This window comes from Protobothrops mucrosquamatus, unplaced genomic scaffold (genome assembly GCF_001527695.2).
Source record: "Protobothrops mucrosquamatus isolate PMUCROS unplaced genomic scaffold, P.Mucros_1.0 scaffold14, whole genome shotgun sequence".
Taxonomy (NCBI): domain Eukaryota; kingdom Metazoa; phylum Chordata; class Lepidosauria; order Squamata; family Viperidae; genus Protobothrops; species Protobothrops mucrosquamatus.
In genome coordinates this window covers 1240205-1264504 of record NW_015386401.1, presented here as the reverse complement: position 1 = coordinate 1264504, position 24300 = coordinate 1240205, and the positions used below count along the sequence as shown (strand labels likewise).

The 24300-nt window shown below is 44.3% G+C and overlaps 2 protein-coding genes across 2 annotated transcripts in view; one reads left to right on the top strand and one right to left on the bottom strand.

The window, feature by feature from the left end:
* LOC107282881 (amyloid-beta A4 precursor protein-binding family A member 3) overlaps positions 1–14907 on the top strand; it is a 17713-nt gene extending 2806 nt beyond the window's left edge. Inside the window, exons 2-10 of the mRNA XM_029283089.1 lie at positions 632–671; positions 1837–1982; positions 2616–2702; positions 4433–4591; positions 5906–6106; positions 9373–9585; positions 13263–13382; positions 13743–13883; positions 14796–14907. Of these exons, the coding sequence (XP_029138922.1) occupies positions 632–671; positions 1837–1982; positions 2616–2702; positions 4433–4591; positions 5906–6106; positions 9373–9585; positions 13263–13382; positions 13743–13883; positions 14796–14867 (1179 nt within the window). The 3' untranslated portion in view covers positions 14868–14907. The remainder of the gene's footprint in view (positions 1–631; positions 672–1836; positions 1983–2615; positions 2703–4432; positions 4592–5905; positions 6107–9372; positions 9586–13262; positions 13383–13742; positions 13884–14795) is intronic.
* A 6498-nt stretch (positions 14908–21405) lies between these two features.
* Positions 21406–24300, bottom strand: part of TJP3 (tight junction protein 3) — a 28348-nt gene continuing 25453 nt past the window's right edge. The window contains exons 15-17 of the mRNA XM_029283088.1: positions 23626–23883; positions 22867–22919; positions 21406–21724 (exon numbers count right to left, since the gene is read on the bottom strand). Of these exons, the coding sequence (XP_029138921.1) occupies positions 21616–21724; positions 22867–22919; positions 23626–23883 (420 nt within the window). The 3' untranslated portion in view covers positions 21406–21615. The remainder of the gene's footprint in view (positions 21725–22866; positions 22920–23625; positions 23884–24300) is intronic.

Here is a 24300-nt window from a genome sequence, read left to right as displayed (position 1 = left end):
TCGGGACCCCATTTGGGGTCGATCGACCATTTCATGGGGGTCGCCAAGCAAGGCTGTCCGCCATTTTTTTTGTCCGCCATTTTTTTCCCCTTTTCCGGCGGGTGCCTTACCTCCCTTGGGCTGGGCCAGCTGGTGGTCGGCCTGCTCCGTCTCTGCCGCTTGCCAGCTACGCCTCGGCCGGCACAGGGGGCGGAACCACACATGCGCGGCGCTCCCGGGCAGGGAAAGTCCTCGACTTACGACCGGTTGGGTAGTCCTTGACTTACGACCGGTTTAGTCCTTGACTTACGACTGGTTTAGTCCTTGACTTACGACCGGTTTAGTCTTCGACTTACGACCGGTTGGGGTCGCGGCATTAAAAAGGTTGAGAACCACTGGCCTAGAGTCTAGTTCAGGGGTAGGCAACCTTGGCTCTTTTATGACTCGTGGACTTCAACTCCCAGAATTCCTGAGCCAGCCGTGCTGACTCAGGAATTCTGGGAGTTGAAGTCCACGAGTCATAAAAGAGCCAAGGTTGCCTACCCCTGGTCTAGTTGGTTTCAGATGGCCAGATAAATTTCATAAATAAATAATTAAGATCTCCTCCTCAGCTTTACAAAGCCAGTTCTTTTTCCCCTTTCCTCTTTAACAGAATAAAGCCAATCTGTCATCTTTCCCACTTTATAAAGATGGTAAGTGAAGAATTTTGATTAATTTATTATATCGTGTGAACTTTGAGCCAGTCCCTCCCTCCCTCTCAGTCCAAAGAGCCAATCAGGTGTACTGGGGAAGCAGGCAGACTAAGAGTGGGAGACCCAGGTTCTAGCTCTTCTTCAACCTCATTGGTTCACTTTGGGCTAGTCCCACCTTCTCAGCCCTAGAGCCAATCAGATGTAGAAGTGAAGGTGCTGGACTAGCAATATGGAGACCCAAATTCTAGTTCCTCCTCAGCCACAGAAACTCATTGGTTGACTTTGTGCTAGTCCTTCCCTCTCAGTCCAAGAGCCAATGAGGTGTGGAAGGGAAAGTGCTGGACTAACAGCAGAGAGACCCAGGTTCTCTTAGATATAGAAGCTCATTGGCTGAATTTGGTCCTGTCCCTCCCTCTCAGCCCAAGAACCAACAGGTGTAGTGGGAAAAGAGTCGGACTAAGAGTGGGAGACCCATGTTCTAGTTCCTCTTCAGCTACAGAAGTCATTGGTTGACTTTGGGCTAGTCCCTCCCCTCTCAGCCCAAGAGCCAATGGGCTGTGGAAGGGAAAGTGCTGGACTAGCAGCAGAGAGACCTAGGCTCTAATCCGCTCTTAAGCACAGAAGCTCATTGGCTGAATTTGGGCTACTCCCTCCCTCTCAGCCTAAGAACAAATCAGGTGCAGTGGGGAACGAGGCAGACTAAGAGTGGGGAGATCCAGGTTCTAGTCACTCCTCGGCCACAGAAGCTCATTGGCTTAATTTGGGCAAGTCCCTCCCTCTCAGTCCAATCAGGTGTAAAAGGAAAGGTGCTAAACTAACAACAAGAAGAAGACCCAGGTTCTAGTCCAGGGATCTTCAAACTTGGCCCTTTTATGACTTGTGGACTTCAACTCCCAGAATTCCTCAGCCAGCGTGCCTGGCTGAGGAATTCTGGGAGTTGAAGTCCACAATTCATAAAAGGGCCAAGTTTGAAGACCCCTGTTCTAGTCCCTTCCATAGGAGGTTCCCTATGGAACTTTGGGCCAATTCTCTCATAGTGTAATCTACCTCACAGGTATGTTGTTAAAGGAGTACTACCTATGATACTTTGTGGTGATAATGGTGATGGCAATGGTAATGACAATAATAATAATTTTCTTAAACCAGCCTTTTCTGTATATCTCAGTCCCAGGCCCCTGCGAGCCCGAAGATCTGTTGGATGGGGTGATCTTTGGAGCCAAATATCTGGGTTCCACACAGCTTGTTTCCGAGAAGAACCCATCCACAAGTGTCCGCATGGCACAGGCACAGGAAGCTGTGGACAGGATTAAGGTGGGAAAGGGAGCAGCAGGTGTGTGACACCTAGCTAGATCTACAAGTAGTTCTCGACTTACAACCACATTTGAGTCCAAAAGTTCTGTGGCCAAGCGAGACAGTTGTTCAGTGAGTTTTGCCCCATTCTTCGACCTTTCTTGCCACAGTTGTTATGGAATCATGCACTTGTTAGTAACATGTTCAGTGAATCTGGCTTCCCCACTGACTTTGCTTGTCAGAAGGTTCCAAAAGGTGATCACATGAGCCCTGGGACACTGCAACCATCATAAATATGAGTCAGTTGCCACCCATCTGAATTTTGATCATGTAACCATGGGCATGCTGCAATGGTTGTAAGTGTGAAAACGGTCACTAAGCTAACTGTTGTAAGTTGAGTACTTGCACTCAGTTACATTGAAGAAAAGGGGGCTCTGTTCCAGTTGCAGCAAAATGGAGCCTCCATGATCAAGAGCAGCTTACCTTTTCAGTGCCGTCACTGGAGCATTACAGTGGCGAGTACAGTGGTTGAGCTACACCACTCCTAATATGGCCTTTGTGCCTTTGGTCAGCCATGTTGGGCTCCATGCCACAATGACCTATTTTCTCTCCTATCCTGACCTCTTTCCTTCACATGTTTTCCTTGCAATGCAGGCTCCTGAAGGAGAATCCCAGCCAATGACCGAAGTAGATCTCTTTGTCTCCACTCAACGGATCAAGGTCCTCAGTGCTGACACACAGGTGCATGGACAGCTGCCCACTCAAGTCTGCTATCTCCATTTGAGATCATTGAGGGCCAAAATGGCTGCTTTGGGGTTGTGGAAGGATGGACACTCACAAAATGTCTCCTAGCCAGAAGACCCACAGATGTAACTGTTCCTTTGCTTCCTCCCTACAACCAGGATAGTCCCTGGTGTTCCATTTAGCTACATCACTTTTTTTAGATGGGCAGGCCTGGTTGAAATGTTGAGGCTGCGTTGTGGTGTGTTCTCAAAATGGCTGCTGAGGGAAATGGCTGCTCGCACAAAATGACGGGATAGGTTGACAGGAAGGAATTGCACTTTTCTTTTGGACATAATATATATATTTTAATTGCAGTCATTACAGTACAGGTAGTTTTCAACTTAATGATCACAACTGAGGCCAGAATTTTGATTATAAGTGGTTGAGGTTGGCCAGGCTTCATTTTACAACTGTTTTTATTATATTCATTAAGCAAATCACCATGGCTGTTACTGAATCACATAGCTCAGTGATGGCGAACCTTTTAGAGACCGAGTGAGTGCCCAAACTGCAACCCAAAACCCACTTATGCATCGTCGGGTGCCGGGTGGGTGTGGCCCATTGGCTGGGTGTGACCAATTGGGTAGGTGTGGCCCATTGGGTGGGCATGCCTGCGGTGGTAACGGCAGACTGGGTGGGACTAAAAAGTCCAATCAATCAATTCCAACTTTGCAAGATCTTTTTTTTTCCCGCGAGAAGTTGAAATTGACTGATTGTGTGAACCTTTTTTTTTTTTGCACACGGCGGCAGAGGCCTAAAGCGAAAAGGTTTTATAAAACCCAGCTGAAGGCCTAGGACTGGGGCGACGGTGCGCGTGCCCACAGAGAGGGCTCTGAGTGCCGCCTCTGGCACTCGTGCCATAGGTTCGCCACCTCTGACATAGCTGTTAAGTGACGCATGGTGGAGTAGTAAATCCAAATCCAACTTATCGAATAGGCATTTTTTGTTGGAAAAATGGCAAAAAAGTCCAAAACATGATCACGTGACTTAGGACACTGCAGTCAGTCATAAATGTGAGCTGGTTGCCAAACGCCCAAAATGCAAACTGCAGTGCTGTAGTTGTAACTTTGAGGATGGGTTGTAAGTAACTTTTTTCAAATCCATGGTAATTTCGATTGGTCATTTTAGCAGTTGGTTGTAAGTCGAGCAATACTTGTTCTAAAATCGAATTAAGCACAAGCAGTGTCTTTAGATGTATTGGCACCACAAGTCGACTTTTGTGTGATCTGTGATATATATTTGAGGAAAAAAATACACACAGAGAGAGAGAGAGAGAGAGAGATTTTAACTCCATATATTATTTTACATAGTTACGATTTTTGTATGCATTTTGGAAAATGACACATGACTTGAGATTTTTATGCCAATACGTTCTCTGAACCAAGCTGTAGAAAAAGGGTCTTCAAACTTGGCCCTTTTATGACTTGTGGCTGAGAAATTCTGGGAGTTGAAGTCCACAAGTCATAAAAGGGCCATGTTTGAAGACCCCTGCTGTAGAACAACATACTGGGGACTCCTGTATGAGACAGAGGCCAGGCTGGCAGAGGATGATCTGAGCTATAGTTCAGCACATCCAGAGGACACAGACAGTCCCAGACAATTGAAGAATATTCTGTGAAATGGCAACCTGTCACATCAACACTTTTGGTATATTTCTTTCTAATTCTCTGGCCTTCTTCCCACTTTAGGAAACCATGATGGATCACCCCCTCCAGACCATCTCCTACATTGCTGACATTGGGAACATCGTGGTACTCATGGCCCGTCGGAAGCTCCCTCGCCGGGCAGATGCTTCCACCGAAAAACAGCTGTACAAAATGATCTGCCACGTCTTCCACTCATCTGACGTGAGTGTGTGGGGAAATGTTGGTGACAAATCAGCGCTGACAGTCAGACAGCTAGAGTTCAGATGTACACCACTGCCTCAATTAGATTAGATCTTGTCTTATTGGAGTAACTGCATGCTTGAAAAGAAGCTTATCCTGCAACTGTAGGAATAGAATAGAATAGAATAGAATAGTATAGTATAGAATAGAATAGAATAGAATAGAATAGAAGTATTGGAAGGGACCTTGGAGGTAACAACAACAACAACAACAACAACTAATAATAATAATAATAATAAAAATATAGAGTTGGAAGGGACCTTGGAGGTCTTCTAGTCCAACCCACTGCTCAGGCAGTAAAACCTATACCATTTCAGATAAATGGCTGTCCAGTCTCTTCTTAAAAACTTCCAGTGTTGGAGCATTCACCGCTTCTGGAGGCAGGTTGTTCCACTGATTAATGGCATGCGTACCAGAGGCAGCACTCGGAGCCCACTCTGTGGGCACACATGCTGTTACCTCAGTCTTGCCTCCCCCCGCGACTCCCTTCTCACCAGCAGCCCCCCTGGAGGAGAGTTGCCCTTGAGCGTGGCCCACACGGAGCAGCACAGCCAAGGACATGACAGCCAGGCAGCGTAGACAAGACTCTGCTCTCACGCCCCATCGCGCACAGCTGATGCTGCGGGGCGTGGGCAGAGGGCGTGGCCGCCATGGCGCTGCTGGGCTGCCTGGGCGATCTGCGGAGGGCCCTGGAGGCGGTGAGTGGTCCTGCAGGCAGGCAAGGTGTGGGCGGGGCAGGGGGTGGAGCGGGGCAGGGCCAGTTTTTGGGCACTCGGTCTCGAAAAGGTTCTCCATCACTGAATTAATTGTTCTAACTGTCAGAAAATTCCTCCTTAGTTCTAGGTTGCTTCTCTCCTTGATGAGTTTCCATCCATTACTTCTTCTCCTACCTTCAGGCGCTTTGGAGAATAGCTTGACTCCCTCTTCTTTGTGGCAGCCCCTGAGATATTGGAACACTGCTGTCCTGTCACCCCTCGTTCTTCTCTTCATTAAACTAGACATACCCAATTCCAGCAGCTTTCCTTATATGTTTTAGCCTCCAGTCCCCTGATCATCTTTGTTGCTCTTCTCTGCACTCTTTCTAGAGTCTCAACATCTTTTTTACATCGTGGTGATCAAAACTGGATGCAGTATGTCTTGCCTTTGGAGAATAGCTTGACTCCCTTTTCTTTATGGCAACCCCTGAGATATTGGAACATTGCTGTCATGTCACCCCTAGTCTTCCTTTTCATTAAACTTGACATAGCTTGTCATTTTCTGCTCCCTGTCCTACAGGCTCAGCTGATAGCGCAAGCCATCGGGCAGGTCTTTAGTGTGGCTTACCAGCACTTCCTGCGGGCCAGCGGCATTGACCCCAGCCAGCTTGGCTCCATGGAAGACCAGAACGATGATGACCAGGATCCTGACCAGATCGAGGGAGAGCAGCTATATAATGGAGATCTGGCTCATTTCTCCAAGCAAGAAAACTGTAAGGAAGTAAGAACAGAGAGGAGATGTTTTGTCAGAGGGAAGGGTGAGGGAGGGGGAGCATTGGAACCACATACCTACCACAGAGGAAATGGTTGCCCATCTCAAATATACTCAATTGACCAATGGTTGGGCAGGCCACTCAATCTCCACCAATCCTGTCTTGTTCTGATTAGCCCTCTGATGTTGGACTACAACACCATGACCACCCAGCCTGCAGTTGGCTGGAAATGATGGAAGCTGTTGTCTGCCACACCCCTGGGCTTTCATTGGCTTTCGTTGGCAGGAAACACATTATTTTCACCGGTTTGCTGTTTGGTTGCACGTCAGGCAGATGCACAAGACAGGATCAAGACTATAAAATGGTTGTTTTGAAAGGCAGGCCTTCCTCCCAGGATTATAGTGAATGGAGAATGGGAAAATTCTCGGTTCTGTGCCCCAAGAGCAGGGATAGGCAATATGGCCCCTTTACAACTTGTGGACTTCAACTCCCAGAATTCTGGGAGTAGAGGTCCACAGGTCATGAAGGGATCATAGTTGCCCACCCTTGCCCAAGACAGTTTATAATAAGGGTCTTCAAACTTGGCCCTTTTATGAGTCCCTGTGGACTTCAACTCCCAGAATTCCTCAGCCAGCATGGCTGGCTCAGGAATTCTGGGAGGTGAAGTCCACAAGTCATAAAAGGGCCAAGTTTGAAGACCCCTGGTTTATAAAATGCATTGGATTTGATAAACCTTGGGGGAAATCTGTAAATAGTCATTGATCTACAACGGATCATCAGTGGGCACACATTCACACCCTGTAGACATGTGACAGCACTTTGGGTGCTTGATAACCAACCCACATTTACAGCTATTTGCAGCATGGATCACCTGACCACATTTTATGATGTTTTTGCCGAAAACTGGCATTTACTTCTGGTTTTCAGCAAAAGGGGCCCATAGCAAACAATTAGTTCGTTTAGCGACCCTCATAAAACAGATCATAAAATCGGGCCAGTCATGTGGGTGACCTGCTTTACAACGCATCATGGCTTACGACCATAATGGGCAGGCCCCATTATTTTGTAAGTTGAGGACTTCCTGTATTGTGTCACATTTTATGGTAAGATGTTCCACTAATATTAATTGATAAAAAAAATGATCCTGATAGCCAATGGAGGATCACTTAGGTTGTTCAGTTGGCTGCCTCCATTTTGTCCAGGGTGAGAACACGGCAGTATTCTCCAGAATGTTACATCTTTTCACCAGACCGTGAATTTTTACCCCAGAGGGAGTGGTTTGACAGTTTTCTGGCTATAAATGTTCTTGATACAGGAAGTGGTTCTGGAAGAGAAATATCCAGAAAACTGCTAGGCTCCCTGGAACAGATTTAACAGTCTTGTCCTGAAAAAAACATTCTCCTCATAACAATTCCTCTGGATTTATTTTTTTTTAACTTTACACAGCAAAGCTTTACCCAGGTTTTTTTGTTTTTCTTCTCAGCAAGTTATTTTTTCAAATAAAATAATACTTTCCCAAAGTGTGTGAAACAAAGACAAGAGGATTAAGCAGCAATAGACACATTTTCTTTCAGTGGGGGAAAAAAAAAAGACTCATTGGGGCAAAATAATTGTGTCCCAACCTGTAACGAAACACTCTGAGGTTTGTCAAGCCAGAGTGTGAGCAACAAAGGAAAGTGTGGAACCCACCTGCTCTGTTGTGGTTGATTGCAATTCCTTGTTCTTCTCTGTCCCCAGAGCTTCTGAAATGTATGACAAATTGCTGATTTCCAGTTGCACATATTTTCCTGCTTTTTTTTTAAAAAAAAGTACGTGCTAAAATAGCTGTATTAAGCCTTTGGTATGTTTAGCAGATCTGGTTTCACACATATACTTTAACGTCTTGGAGGTTAGGTAGTGTGTAAATTTAGTATAATTATATATGCAGCAAGGTGAAGTCACAGCTGCCAGTTCTTTAGCTGGTGTTGACTTTTATTTGCGTTGAGTTCTTCCCAACAACCTAGTTAGTATTGGCACAGTGTGTGTGTGGATCCAAGCAATCTTGGCGTTTTGCCATTCACAATGGAAATATTGTCAATGTTCATTGTCAATGTGCAGATTTTCTAAGTGCCATCCAAGATTTTTTGGTATGTCTGGAGATTCTCAATCATCCTTTTGGTTGTGCCAAAAGTCTTCTCCCAAAAACCAAGAAAGTCCAGTTGTCTTTTGGAAAAGAACCATTGGGATTTTTGGGTATGGCACCCAGTCTGCCAATAACCACTCGGACCACAATATCTGGTTTATGCCATAATCTTTCAACTTTGATTTTCCAGCCTTGATACTTTGTGATCTCCAATTCTTTGTCTTCTATTCTATTATCCCCTGGTATTGCCACATCAATTTTCCACACTTTTGTCTTTTCTGCCTCAGTTAAATATTGTCAGTTATGTGCCAAGACTCTATCAGTTTGTATTTGGAAATCTCACAACGTTTTAATGTCTTCATTCTGGACTATTTTTCAACTCTCTGTTCCTATAGAATTGTTATATTGTAGTTATTTATATTGAGGTTCGTTGCACAGTCAGCCAGATGTCCAGACTGGATTTGGCATTTTTTTTATCCATCTATTGGCTACTTTTCTTTTTTAAAAAGTCGCCACAGCCACAGGAGATTAAAAGAATCGCCTTCCTTGTCCCCTGTTCTGGTCAGATATATAATAATAAGATTTGGAAGCATGTACGTCTGTTCCCAACTTCCATCAGCTACACAGGTAATCCTTGACTTACAACCATAATTACGCCTGGAATGATGGTTGTAAATTGTGACAGTTGTAAAGTGGGTCACCATGTGACTGGACATGTTTTTATGGCAATTTTTGCGGTGGTCGTTAAGCGAATGCCACAATTGTTAAGCAAACTTATTGTTCGCTTAACAGACTTTTTTGATGGAAACTGGACATAAATGCTGGTTTCCAGCAAAACTGTTAATGTGGGCTGGTTGCTGAGCATCTAAAATGTGGTCATGTGGCTGCGGAGGGAGGGAAGCTGAACTTGGAACTTCAAAACCGGATAAGCAGTTTTTGAGGGCTTTGTCTTAAATTCCAACAGTCGCCAAACTGGCTGAGGAATTCTGCGAGTTGAAGTCCACACCTCTTCAAATAGCCAAGGTTGAGAAACACTGCCTTGGATTATAACAGTTGTGGATTTTGAGGGCACCTCAAAAGGATGAAACACTTCATCTCTCTTTCTTTCAGTCCCAATAGATCTCTCCTCTGCTGTTTGGTGTCTCCATACAGGTTGCCATCTCCAAAGAGAAGGGTGAGATCCTGGGCGTGGTGATTGTGGAATCTGGTTGGGGATCCATCCTTCCCACTGTGGTCATTGCAAACCTGATGCACAGGGGAGCAGCCGAGCGATCCGGCAAGCTGAGCATCGGGGACCGCATCATGTCCGTCAATGGGACGAGCCTTGTGGGGCTGCCCCTCGCCTCATGCCAGAATATTATACGGGTGAGAAAGCGAGGCTTTGATTATTAAAGGAGAACATTTATTACCTTTTTGCTTGAGAATAAAAGAGGAAGCACCCCTCAAGTCAAGTTAAAGGTCTTCAAATCAAGGCTGGATTCTCAATGTTCAGATGAACATCCTGCATAGGGGATTGACTAGATGACCTCTAAATTCCCTTCCAGTCGTGTGATTTTAGGATTTTTTTCAATCCCTGGGGATCATGTGGGCATATTCATTTAGCTTCCTGGCAAGAACGCCCTAGAACAGGGGTCTGCAAACTTGGCAATTTTATGACTTGTGGACTTCCAACTCCCACAATTCTCCAGCCAGCCATGCTGCCTGGGGAATTCTGGGAGTTGAAGTCCATAAGTCTTAAAGATGCCATGTTTGGAGACTCCTGTCCTAGAAGAAAGGACTGGCAAATCATATCTCTATAGATGTGCTCTGCCATTCCTCTTTTTTTTTTTTAGAATATTCTTTTTTCACTTCTAAGTCTAGCCTCCAGCCCTGGGATTTTCTCATATCTGCAAATTCATTATGTCCTCTTTGGGTCTTTTGGCTATAATAAATATTACACCCATTCATACATATTAATTAAACCCAGCCCTGCTTAGCCTTTGAACCCAAACCAGTTTGTCTGGCATGCAAAAGAGATAGTAAAATTGTTGTTGTTCCCAGGCTGAATACGTTGTAGAAAAGCAAAGATTGTGGCTGATGATCTCTTCTAGATTTTGTGGAAGCAAGATAAAGGCAGTCCTTTTTTAAAAAACTAAGTTTTATTAGTTTATAGTACATAATACAATGAAAATACAGAAATAAACAGCAGTAAAGATAGGGAAGGGAAAAGGGAATAGAGAAGCCAGGGAAGGGAGAAAAAAAGAAAAAAAAAGGCATTGACTTCCGACTTCCTTTGGTGCAGTAAAATAGAATTTCAACATCAGACCTCAACTTTTTACTTTTACAAAATAACATAAACTTTGTTGTTGTTAGTTGCGAAGTTGTGTCCGACCCATCGCGACCCCATGGACAACGTTCCTCCAGGCCTTCCTGTCCTCTACCATCTTCTGGAGTCCATTTAAGCTCACGCCTACTGCTTCAGTGATTCCATCCAGCCACCTCATTCTCTGTCGTCCCCTTTTCTCTTGCCCTCCATCTTTCCCAGCATTAGGCTCTTCTCCAGTGAGTCCTTCCTTCTCATTAGGTGGCCAAGAACTTGAGTTTCAACTTCAGGATCTGGCCTTCTAAAGAGCAGTCGGGGTTGATCTCCTCTAGGACTGACCGGTTTGATCGCCTTGCAGTCCAGGGGACTCGCAGGAGTCTTCTCCAGCACCATAGTTCAAAGGCCTCAATTCTTTGGTGCTCAGCCTTTCTTATGGTCCAGCTTTCACAGCCATACATTGCAACTGGGAAAACCATGGCCTTGACAATACGTACTTTTGTATCAAATCTGTCTAATTGGTAAAACCCAAAATCAAAGTTTCATTTTTTTTCTATCTCAAGCACAAAGTCCACAAGTAGTTTCCATGTAGCAATAAAAGTATTTGTTTTCTTGAATCTGTACAGTCAATTTAGCCATCTCTGCTATCTCCGTAGAGTTTTTGCAACCATTCCTCCATTGTGGGAATCGATGTAGTCTTCCATTTCTGAACATAAAGTAGTCTTACTGCTGTCAACCTATGTAACATCAAGGTTCCATATTTTTATTCCAGATCTTTGTCCATTAACCCCACAAGAAAAGTCTCTGGTTTTCTTTCTATATTCACTTGAAGAATTCTCTGTATTAACGTATGAATCCTGCTCTGATATTTTCTTGCTTTGTCCCACGTCTGCCATAAATGGTGGAAGGTCCCTTGTTTACATTTACATTTCCAACGTTCATTTGAAATGCCTTTATACATACAAAAAAGGTATTAAAAATGGATAAAGGTAGTCCTTGACTTATGACTGACCAGGCTCCATAAGTCATGAGATTCTAAAGCGACCCGATTTTTATGACTTTCGTGGCAGTTGTTATGCAAATGCCACAGTGATTAAACAAACCAATTGTTTATTATGGGCTTGTTTTGCCAAAAATCAGAAGTATAAATGTCGGTTTTCGGCAAAAATGTCATGAAATGCACTCTCCTTCTCCAGGAGGATCCCTCCACACCTGGGCCTTTAGGTCTCCCAATAGGGGCCCCATCCCCACTGTAACTACGTCCATTCATGTATTGCTAGTCAACGTCTTCCATCTTGCCAAACTAAAGCAGACGCCTTGCACCATTAAACATATAGAGGTAGTCCTCAGCTTACGACCACAATTGAGCCCAGCATTTTCGTTGTTAAGTGAATCGCTGCAGTTGTTAAATTAGTAACACAGTTGTTAAGTGAATCTGGCTTCCCCATTGACCTTGCTTGCCAGAAGGTTGCAAAAGGAGGTCACATGACCCCAAATGATTATAAGTCGAGGAACACCTGTACTTGAGAACTATTAGGGAGGAGCCATCTTCCCTCTCTTTCTCCCACACCAACTAGCTAAAGTTGGCTATCTCTGGCTCCTCTGGAATGCAGCCCTGGGAATCTGGAATACGTTCCATCACACCACCCCATTTCTGGCCCTGCCCCCTTCACGTTCAGACCTGTTAGGGAGGTGTCATCAGCTCCCAATAGCATCCACTTATAATAATAATAAAGTTGGAAGGGATCTTGGAGGTCATCCAACCCCCTGCTCAGGCAGGAAACTCTATACCATTTCAGACAAATGGCTGTCCAGTCTCTTCTTAAAAACTTCCAGTGTTGGAGCATTCACAGCTTCTGGAGGCAAGATAATAATAATAATAATAATAATAATAATAATAATAATAATAATAATAATAATAGTAGTAGTAGTAGTAGTAGTAGTAGTAGTAGTAGTAGTAATAGTAGTAGTAATAGTAATAGTAATAGTAATAATAATAATAATAATAATAAAGTTGGAAGGGACCTTGGAGGTCATCTAGTCCAACCCCCTGCTCAGGCAGGAAACTCTATACCATTTCAGACAAATGGCTGTCCAGTCTCTTCTTAAAAACTTCCAGTGTTGGAGCATCCACAGCTTCTGGAGGCAAGTTAATAATAATAATAATAATAATAATAAGTAGTAGTAGTAGTAGTAGTAATAGTAATAGTAATAGTAATAGTAATAGTAATAATAATAATAATAATAAAGTTGGAAGGGACCTTGGAGGTCATCGAGTCCAACCCCCTGCTCAGGCAGGAACTCTATACCATTTCAGACAACCTTAAAAACTTCCAGTGTTGGAGCATTCACAGCTTCTGAAGGCAGGTTGTTCCACTGGTTAATTGTTCTAACTGTCAGGAAGTTTCTCCTTAGTTCTAGGTTGCTTCTCTCCTTGCTCAGTTTCCACCCGTTGCTTCTTGTCCTGCCTTCAGGCACTTTGGAAAACAGCTTGACACCCTCCTCTTTGTGGCAGCCCCTGAGATATTGGAACACTGCTATCCTGTCCCCCCTCGTCCTTCTCTTCATTGAACTAGACATTCCTAATTCCAGCAACCCTTCCTTACATGTTTTAGCCTCCAGTCCCCTAATCATCTTTGTTGATCTTCTCTGCACTCCCAGCCAGCAATAAACTTACTTGCTGTTGGTGGAGGATGTTGACCTTAATTTCGGGTCAACCTGATGGGTTTTGTTTTCTTCCCAGGATTTGAAAAACCAGACTGAAGTAACCCTCAACATCGTTCATTGCCCTCCTGTCACTACAGCAATCGTTCGAAGGCCCGGCACAAAATATCCTCTGGGATTCTCGGTGGAAAACGGCATTGTGAGTAATCTAGGTAGATGAGACAAGTAAGCCTGTTGAGAGGGAATCCAGAGTACAAGTGGCTCTATATCGGATGGACTAGGCCAGGGGTAGGCAACCTGGGCTCTCTTATGACTCGTGGACTTCAACTCCCAGAATTCCTGAGCCAGCCATGCTGAGGGGAAAGGGAGAGGTTTCCAAGCTGAGCCATGCTGGCTCAGGAATTCTGGGAGTTGAAGTCCACGAATCATAAAAGAGCCAAGGTTGCCTACCCCTGGCCTAGGAGGTTTTTGGAAATCGGGGATGGGTGTGCCTGAGCAAAACTTTGAGACACGGGTGGGCAAGGCCAGCCATACCAGTGGCGTTTTTCCCTGTGCCCAGATCTGCAGCCTCATGCGTGGTGGGATCGCAGAACGTGGTGGCGTCCGCGTGGGACATCGCATCATCGAGATCAATGGGCAGAGCGTGGTGGCTATGCCGCACGAGAAGATCATCCATATCCTTAGCCAAGCAGTCAGCGAGGTACGTGCACGGCGTGATTCTCTAGTTGTGAAAAAGCCCTATTGCGAAAAAGCCACACCGAAAGGGCTTCCTCTGTCTTCTTTCTTCCAAAGGATTTCAGGGCGGGGTTCTTGATGGTTGGGTGAGAATTAAGAACAGTTCGAACAAACCAAAAAAATCAGATGCACCCGGCTAGCAAATTTGTGAAAAGGCTTTTGGAACCGGGGTTGATTGCAAACGCAAGTACAGGCAATCCTTGATTTACAGCCATATGTGTAGTGCAGGGGTCTTCAAACCTGGCCCTTTTCTGACTTGTGGACTTCAACTCCCAGAATTCCTCAGCCAGCATGGGAGTTGAAGTCCACAAGTCATAAAAGGGCCAAGTTTGAAGACCCCTGCTTGTGGACTTCAACTCCCAGAATTCCTCAGCCAGGCATGCTGGCTGAGGAATTCTGGGAGTTGAAGTCCACAAGTCAGAAAAGGGCCAAGTTTGAAGACCACCGGTTTAGTGACTGAATTTTCAACAGCACTGGAAAAAGGACTTATGACCATTTTTCGCACTTATGATCATTGCAGCAACCTCATACTCACGAGATCAAAATCCGGGTGCTTGGCAACTGGTTCATATTTACGGTGGTTGTCCTGTCCCGTGGTTTATATGATCACCTTTTGAAACCTTCTATCTTAACAACTGCAGGGATTTACAGTTAAATCCTTAAATTCCTTAACAAGAAAGGTCGTGAAATGGGGCAAAGCTCACCAACTGTGTTGCTTAGCCACAGAAATGTTGGGCTCAGTTGTGGTCATAAGTTGAGGACCACCTGTACTGTATCAACCATCTGAAATGGCAAAGGCAGGTTGAGTCTGAAACAATAAAGCAGTCTCAGCAGAGTCGTTTAGAGCTGACTTGGTTGCCCTTCTTCTTCCTTGCAGGTCCATATCAAAACCATGCCAGCCTCCACCTATCGTCTTTTAACTGGCCAGGAGCAACCGATCTTCCTCTGACGGGCTTTGCCGTGGCCACCGGCTTCCCGTGGCTGCTTCCGAAGCTTGCTGCACCTCCCAAATCTGAAGTCTGGGCTCGGTGCCCCTGATTCACAAGAGCTTCATGTCTGTTTCTGGTGCACGAACCACCCAGCCACGTTTGTTGTTGGTTTCCTTTGCTGGGGAAATTTTTCTGGGGTGTGAACTTGGAAGTTGTGCCTGTTGCTTGAGGTTGGCTTGTACGACTAGAAAGCAGGAGATATTGGAGATTGAACCTTACACTACTGTGCTGTGCTGTTCCTGAACTAAAAAGGATGGACACTAGACTCTTAATCACTTCCAGGGGAGAATGGTACAGGGTGGGAAGAATTCCTTATTATTATTATTATTATTTTTAAATTTCACATTTCTCAAGGTCTTCTCTGTGACAGAGCCTTTTTCTTAAAACAAAGTAAGGGAAATATGAAAATGTAGCATTTGGTAAATACTCTTTGAGGTGGTTCAGTCCAGAATCAGGATGCTGCATTGTTGTCAGGATTGCCTGGCCAATTTACAAGATTCTACAAGATTTTGGGTGCAGGAGACAATCCACCCTGCTCTCCCTGGCTGTGGGGGATCCAACCCCCCAAATTCATTTCTGCAGTGATACCAGTCTCACCTTTAGAAAATGGGGCAAACTCTTCTGATGTCTGGACTTCAATACACTGCTGACAATTCTATAAGTTGCTTGGGAGTTACTGTATGAATTTTGTTGCTTAAACTACTAATGTAAACTTCCAAGATGACCAAAGTACTAAATTTCCCAAAGCAGATCAGAGAGGGAGAGAAAGTGCTCTCTCTCTCTCTTTTTTTTTTAATCACTCTATTCTCTGCACACCAAAGATTAGAGAAATGGCTATTCTTTGCTTTTTTAAAGCATCTTCTTGCTCTGACTTGAGAATGGGAAGAGTTGTTAAGAGTTGACACCTTTTGGCAAGACAATCTACATTAAGCAGCCTTAACAGCTGAAGTCTGAACTTGTTTTGTAAATGTTAAAATAACAGCAGAATTACAAGCTTCTCTCTAAAGCAGGAATCTTCAAACTTGGCCCTTTTACGACTTGTGGACTTCAACTCCCAGAATTCTTCAGCCAGCGTGCCTGGCTGAGGAATTCTGGGAGTTGAAGTCCTCAAGCCGTAAAAGGGCCAAGTTTGAAGACCCCTGCTCTAAAACTTTCAGAAATGACAAGAAAGTCTTAAAAGTTCTGGTTTGCTTTACCCTATGTGCTAAGCCTGGGTCAACATGTACTGAACCCCAGTTCCCCAAAAAAGAAGAATAAAATCCACAACGTTGTGTTTGCATTGTTGTCCAAACTTTCTTGTGAGATTTGGGTGATTTTGTAGAAGTCTGGTTTTCTTTTTCCCCTGGGCCTGCATCTTGGGGGGGTCTGACCTCTTGTGTTAAGCAATAAACCATGGTTAAAAACCACAGTGGCTGAATTCACACATGGCACTGCAGTGAACTGAGACAAAATTAGCTTCTCTTACTTGCGCCCTGCGCTCTACCTCTGATGTGGTTTCAAATTTCTGATAATACATTGGAAGAATTGTTTCCCTGGTTCAAAACCTCTTGAGTCACTGAAGCAGTTTGTGTAGGTTTTGCGTGCGTGCAAACTGTGAGAAGACTATCTGAAGCAACACGACAACTGTTTTGAAATGCTGATTGGCACTGAGTTTTGCAACACACCTCACTCACTTTTTTTGCAAGCTTCTGTCCAGAGGTTCACTTCTTAAGGCTGTGTCTTTAAAAAACAAGGGAACTTACTGGTTCTTATAATAGTGGGGGGGGGGGGGGAATCAGTTTGTAGAAGGAGAAAAGCTAGATTTGTCCAATATGCTTGATTAGGGACTCTTGGGTAATGTCTATTCATTGCCTTAAGGTACTTATAAAAGTAATAAAAGCAGAATAAAATCTAATACAGGTAGTCCCCTACTTATAGCCATTTGTTTAGTGACTAAACTTACAATGGAACTGAAAAAACTGATTTATGACCGTCTTTCACACTCACAACCATTGCAGCATTCCCCAGGGTCACGTGATCAAAATTTGGATTATTTTTTTTAAAAAAATATTTTATTAATTTTCCAATTTTACATCTGAATATTTAAAAAGCAACGTGGTGACTGGGTTACTTGATAGTTCAATAACAAAATCTTTAGTGCAAATCTCAGGTTACAACATCAGATATTTCTTCTCTTTTTCCCTTAACATTTACTATCTTGTATTCAAGCTAGTACATTTCTAATTATATCAGCTCAATAAAAACATCATTATTACATTTATCAATAAATGTTTAGCTTATACATATCTTAATTACATTCTGTTGGATTCTTAACAACTGTCTCATAGTTAACGATGGCTGCCGTCTCCAGGGGTGTGTGTGTCATGTGATCACTTTTTGCAACTTTCTGACAAGCAAAGTCAATGGGGAAGGTAGATTCACTTAACAACCAGGTTACTAGCTTAACAACTGCAGTGATTCACTTAAGAACCACGGCAAGAAAGATTCAAAATGGGGCGAAACTCTCTTAAGAACTGTCTTGCTGAGCAGTGAAAATTTTGCACTTAGTTATGGTCGTAAGTTGAGGACTACCTGAAAATAAATAATGCGATCTGTATAATTGCCTGCACCCCTGGGTACTGTAGAGAAGGGGACTCGAACCATCTAAGATTTGTGGACTTCAACTCCCAGAATTCCTCAGCCATCCACAAAGTCTACAAGTCTTAAAAGTTTCCAAGATTGAAGACCCCTGCATTGCCTAATTCTATATTACCACTTCTGCAGAGCTCCCGATCTTGAGAGCACAAGCCTCACATCCCCTAAAACAGTGTTTCTCAACCTTGACAATTTTAAGATGGGTGGACTTCAACTCCCAGAATTCCCCAGCCAGCAAATGCTGGCTGGGGAATTCTGGGAGTTGAAGTCCACCCATCTTAAAGTTGTCAAGGTTGAGAAACACTGCCCTAAAATTTAATTCGTCTGAGCTAAAATGTCAACCCTGACAAAGGGCGTCTTGCCAGCAATGATCACTTCCTGACATTATTTCAAAGCAGGGTGGCTTTCTGTAGTCTTCTGCAATCCTGATGGGAGCAAACTTTTTAATACGGGTAGTCCTCGACTTACGAGCACACGTGAGCCCAAAATTTATGTTGCTAAAGCAAAACATTTGTTAAGTGAGTTTTGGCCCATTTTACAATGTTTCTTGCTTATAGGAGGAACAGACTCAGGCTCAACCCATCCAAGACCGAGTGGCTGTGGTTACCGGCGCCTCGGCATAGTCAGCTGATTCCATCGCTGACTACAGGGGGTGAAACACTGGCTCCCTCGGATTGGGTACGCAACTTGGGTGTCCTCCTGGATTCATGGCTGACATGGATGACCAGTTGGCGGCCGTGACCAGGGGGGCGTTTTATCAGGTTCGTCTGATTCACCAGTTGCGACCTTTTCTGGACCGGGACGCCCTACGCACGGTCACTCATGCCCTTGTCACCTCCCGCCTGGACTACTGTAATGCTCTCTACATGGGGCTCCCCTTGAGGAGCACCCGGAGGCTCCAGCTCGTCCAAAATGCGGCCGCGCGGGCGGTGTTGGGAGGGACTCGTCGCTCCCATATAACACCGCTGCTGCGCGAGCTGCATTGGCTGCCTGTGGCCTTTGGGTGCGCTTCAAGGTGTTGACCATCATCTTTAAAGCGCTCCATGGCATCGGACCCGGATACCTTCGAGACCGCCTCCTGCCGCAGATTACCCCCCATCGACCTGTACGCTCCCACAGAGTGGGTCTCCTCAGGGTGCCGTCGGCCAGACAGTGCCGGCTGGCGACCCCAAGGGGGAGGGCCTTCTCTGTGGGAGCTCCNGTTATTCCAGCTTGCAGGACTGGCCTAGGGGAAATTTTTAGAGGGGGTTTTAATTATATTTTAATTAGATCACAGTTAAATATTTCCTTTTTAATTAATTTTAATCTTGTAATGTTATCTGTGTATTTTTATTCGATTGTTAGCCGCCCTGAGTCCGCAAGGAGAAGGGCGGGATATAAATTTAATAAAATAAAATAAAATAAATAAAATAAATAAATAGATGTTAAGTCAGGGGTCTTCAAACTTGGCCCTTTTATGACTTGTGGACTTCAACTCCCAGCTTTGCTGGCTGAGGAATTCTGGGAGTTGAAGTCCACAAGTCATAAAAGGGCCAAGTTTGAAGACCCCTGTGTTAAGTGAATCACCGCTGTTGTTAGTAACATGGTTGTTAAGTGAATCCTGCGTCCCCCATTGACTTTGCTTGTCAGACAGTCGCAAAAGGGGATCACGTGACTCTGGAATGCTGCAAACTGTCGTAAATACGACTCGGTTGCAAAGCATCTGAATTTTGCTCACGTGACCAAGAGGATGCTGCAACGGTTGTGTGAAAAACGGTTGTGTGAAAAACGGTTATGTCTCTTTTTTTTCAGTGACATAATTTTGAACGGTCACTAAATGAACTGTTGTAAGTCAAAGACTCATCTGTATATAAAACCCAAATTAGCAGTTCTGGACATGTTGACAGCTGGTTTTGCTATCACTGTTAAGCCGTGCTTTCTCCTTTTTTTGTTATTAAAGTGAAATAACGACTCTTGGATATTACTAGAGATAATACTTCCATTGGGTTAATGATTTTGAGGTTATAATTGTACTGAGATTATTTATCCTTCAGGGTGATATCAATGCCTTTTCTGTCTCCTTGACCAGTGTTTCTCCACTTTGGCAACTTGAAGATGTGTGGACTTCAACTCCCAGAATTCGGCTGGGGAATTCTGGGAGTTGAAGTCCACACATCTTCAAGTTGCCAAAGTGGAGAAACGCTCCCTCAAGACTGCCTGAACTGATCTGAGCATTTGCAAAAACCAAGTATTGTTCATTGCCAGGATATTGCTTAAATTAACAAGGAGACCACAAAATACCTTGCTTTTTTTCCCCTTCCAAACCAGCGAGTCGGTCAGCATCCCACATTTGGTCTTCTTTTCGCCATTACTAACCGAAAAAAAGATCCGTGCGACTTAGCTGAAAAGGAATGCTTTTAATACAAAAGGCACAAACGATGGAGGGGCAAGCCACGGCTCCTCCATCTTCACTCATCACATACGGAGAAAGTTGTCATGTACATTAAGGCAATACGTCAGATTCCCTCATCCTAGGCTGCTCCTTGTCAGCGGGCACACAAAAATACAACATGGGAGAGAAATCCCAAATGGACGTTATACAGATAAAAAAGCAATTAAGCGTGCTTAATACTCTTCCACATTTTTGATTAAAAAGGCAGAATTAAATCCCCCTCTGACCACCACATTGCAAGTTATAAAAGGGAGTTATAAAATTCTAGGGAACCCAGAACAATAGCGGCCCTAATAAGGTTTATGCCGACTTCTGACCGTAATGCTCAGACCCCATTACAGTAATAACTCGAGGTCTGTCTATACCAGGGGTAGTCAACCTTGGCTCTTTTATGACTCGTGGACTTCAACTCCCAGAATTCCTGAGCCAGCCATACTGAGGGGACAGGGAGAAGTTTCCAAGCTGAGCCATGCTGGCTCAGGAATTCTGGGAGTTGAAGTCCACGAGTCATAAAAGAGCCAAGGTTGACTACCCCTGGTCTATACCATAAATGTGTAGCCTACCAATTGAACTTTTTTTTTAAAAAAAAAAAAAGCCAAATTGTGAATGATTTCAGGCAGGACTGGATGAGATTTTGGAGTTATATAGTAGTAGAAATTGGCAATCTTGTGAAATTTCGGCCTTAATTTGCGGTTGTGCGAGATTATACAGCGACACGTTAGGCCTGTAGTAAAGGGTGAGGAAAGGGCTGTTGACCTTAATCATATTAGCAGGGGGAAAGATTTAAAAAGATAAAACACGGAGTGTGGTTTATAAGCAAAAATAGACCTCCGGTCGGGAAAGGCAACACGTGAGGTCTAGCTTTAAAATTCTTGAGACAGTCCTCAGCTTTGTGAATGGATGTAGGGCGGTTTCTTAAAAGCGTTGAGCATGAAGTGAGAACACGAGGTGGAAGTTCTTAGCCTCACTTGAAGTATAAAAGTGGCCTAACGATGCTGTGTATCAGTATTTCTCCGTCTTGGCAACTTGAAGATCTCTGTACTTCAACTCAAAGCGGGCTGGATTTGAAAGCTGGCTGGGGAATTCTGGGAATTGAAGTCCAGACATCTGCAAGTGGTTGAGCTTGAGAAACATCAATGTATATGCAGCTTGAAGAGCCTTATTCCGGTGAAATGGATCCAGAATGAAATAAAAATGGTTGCAAATCCCTTCCGAGCCGAATTATGAGTTTGTTCAGAAGGCCGGGGGAAATCCTTTGACCTTGATCAAAGGGCAGAAGTAGCTTGAATGCACCGGATATCCACTTTGAGATGAAACTGCCCAAAGAAAGGATGGTGGAGAGGATTAACTGAGGATCAAACTTCCATCCAAAGTGGCTTGCTCCACTTTGGCTGCTCTGGGGTGTCCACAACTTAAGGCAACAGGGTGAAAGAGAAAAGCAACATTTCCGGAACAAGCATACGAGGCAAAGCTGGTCACGAGGACTTCCAGGGGCTCAAAATCTTGCCATACCTCGTATGTTTTTAGTGCCTCTTATAGGAGCGCAAAGGTCTTTGAAGAGTTTCACCAAAATTGGAATGACAAGGACAGCTTTGCACGGCCACCCAAGAAAGTTGCAGGAGGCCACGTGGCTGCTGATGTGGTCACAGATCTGTGGCAGGTCCCCAGTCATAACCATAGTCCTGGTCTGACTCAGAGTCGTAAGACTGCGCATGGGTGAACTTCTTCCGTAGCGCCTCATGTTCGTATTCCCTGACAAAGAGATGGCAAAGTTGTAAATCAATGCACTGCATAGATTTAAATATGCATATTAAATAGGCTGCATTAATAGAGGGATAGAATTAAGATCTCATGAAGTAATAGTGCCACTTTACAAAGCCTTAGTACGACCACACTTGGAATACTGCATCCAGTTTTGGTCACCACAATATAAAAAAGAGGTTGAGACTACAGTATGGAAAGAGTGCAGAGAAGAGCAACAAAGATGATCAGGGGGCTGGAGGCTAAAACATGAAGTACGGTTGCTGGAATTGGGGATGTCTAGTTTAATGAAGAGAAGGACGAGGGGAGACGTGACAGCAGTCTTCCAATATCTAAGGGGCTGCCACAAAGATGAGGGTGGTCAAACTATTTTCCAAAGAAGCAGAAGGCAAGACGAGAAGCAACGGATGGAAATTAACCAAGGAGAGAAGCACCTTAAAATTAAGGAGAAATTTCTTGACATTTAGAATAATCAATGGAATGACTTGCCTCCATTACATCTATAGAGATTCTCGGTGATCCAAGTCATGATTGACCCAAAGGTGCTTTTTCAAAAGGCAATTGGATTTTTGGCAACTGGTCCTCCAGTTGCCATATGAAATTGCCTCCAGAATTTGTGGGTGCTCCATCGCTGGAGGCTTTTAAGAAGAGACTGGACAACCATTTGTTTGAAATGGTATAGGGTTTCCTGCTTGAGCAGGGGGTTGGACTAGAAGACCTCCAAGGTCCCTTCCAACTCTGTTATTCTGCTTTCTGCCCTCCTAATAGGCCTTGAGATATTTAACTGGAATTTGTCTCTTAGAGAATGCATATTACTTTTTTGAACACCCACTGGATGGGTTCACACAATATGTTTAACCCAGTTCGCCACCAATCCAGTGAGATCAGCAATCTTGGTAACTCATTCTCATTTACTGGATCAAAAGTCACTACAATTGCCTCATGAAATGATAGGGACATCTAGATTTTCCAGACAATATATCTCCTGCAGGAGTTGCACTGGTTATGTTCTTTCTGGATATAATTCAAATTTTATCACGTCTATGGATAGGCTGATTGCATTTTGACTCCAATTGCAGGGTTAAGAAAATTCTTCCCAACCCATCTCGAAGCATCAAATGAAAAATTTATACCTGATGTCATAATTGCTGTGCCACTGTCCTTGGGGCTGGTGATCACTCTCGTGCTATAAGAAAGAGAAAAATATATAGATATAATTGATATCCAGAATGTTGGCTCAAGTATTAAAAAGTGTTCCATTAGGGGGAGGAGGAGGGAGGAGGAAGAGGAGGAGGAGGAGGAGGAGAAAGAAAGAGAAAGAAAGAAAGAAAGAAAGAAAGAAAGAAAGAAAGAAAGAAAGAAAGAAAGAAAGAAAGAAAGAAAGAAAGAAAGAAAGAAAGGGAAGGAAGGAAGGAAGGAAGGAAGGAAGGAAAGAAGGAAGGAAGGAAGGAAGGAAGGAAGGAAAGGGAAGGAAGGAGGAAGAGAAGATGAAGAGAAGAGGAGGAGGAGGAAGAAAGAAGAAGAAGAAGAAGAAGAAGAAGAAGAAGAAGAAGAAGAAGAAGAAGAAGAAGAAGAAGAAGAAGAAGAAGAAGAAGAAGAAGAAGAAGAAGAAGAAAAAGAAAAAGAAGAAAAAGAAGAAGAAAATAATTATTACACGTGTGCCATCCAATTTTGAGTGACAACAATCAAGCAAAGAAATTAGAATAAAATCAAAACTAGTAAAGCCACAAACCATTTCTGAAATTGTTGCCAACAAAACAGCAGGGATTTGTCTGGGTAGCTGCCAGATCAGTGCCTCGAAGGCAGGAAAATAAATAAAGAGGGCTAACTAGCATGCTGGACTACATCACCTTTAGGGTCCCTTCCAAAGCCAGGCGGCTGACTCTCCTTACCACGTCAATGGGGTAGGCCAGAGCAGCTGCCACACGCTCATTCAACTCCCGATCCAGGCTTTGTTCTGCTGGCTCTGAAGAACGGCTCAGAGCTGCCTCTTGATAGGGCTCGTCCAGTTCCTGGTCCGTATAAGGTTCTCCTTCTGCGTCCGTTTCCTCATAATCACTGTTGGCCCGACTGTCACAAGTCAGGTCGCCCATACTGATGGCCGAGGTCTGGTTTAATATGTCCAGACTCTCCTCAGCTGAAGCATCCACCTGAAGAAAAAAGGAGTGGAAAATTACAGAGTAGAATGCAGATGGATATTTGGTGAAGGAAGGAGCTCGTACTAAACCAGATCTTGTAGAACAGGGACCCTCAATCCCCCAGGCCAGGGGTAGGCAACCTTGGCTCTTTTATGACTCGTGGACTTCAACTCCCAGAATTCCTGAGCCAGCATGGCTCAGCTTGGAAACCTCTCCCTTTCCCCTCAGCATGGTGTTGTGATTCCGTGCCAGCCTGTGTTCCCAACAGCTGAGTCTGAGGAATCTGAGGAGGAGGTGGAGGAGGCCTTTGAGGGGCCGTCAGGGTCAGAGGGAGGCTCTGATGAATTACAGGACTCACGGCTTGATGAAGAGCCTGGCCCCTCCAGTCGTGTTTCTGATGAAGCTCAGCTGTGTGAGGAGCATGAGTCA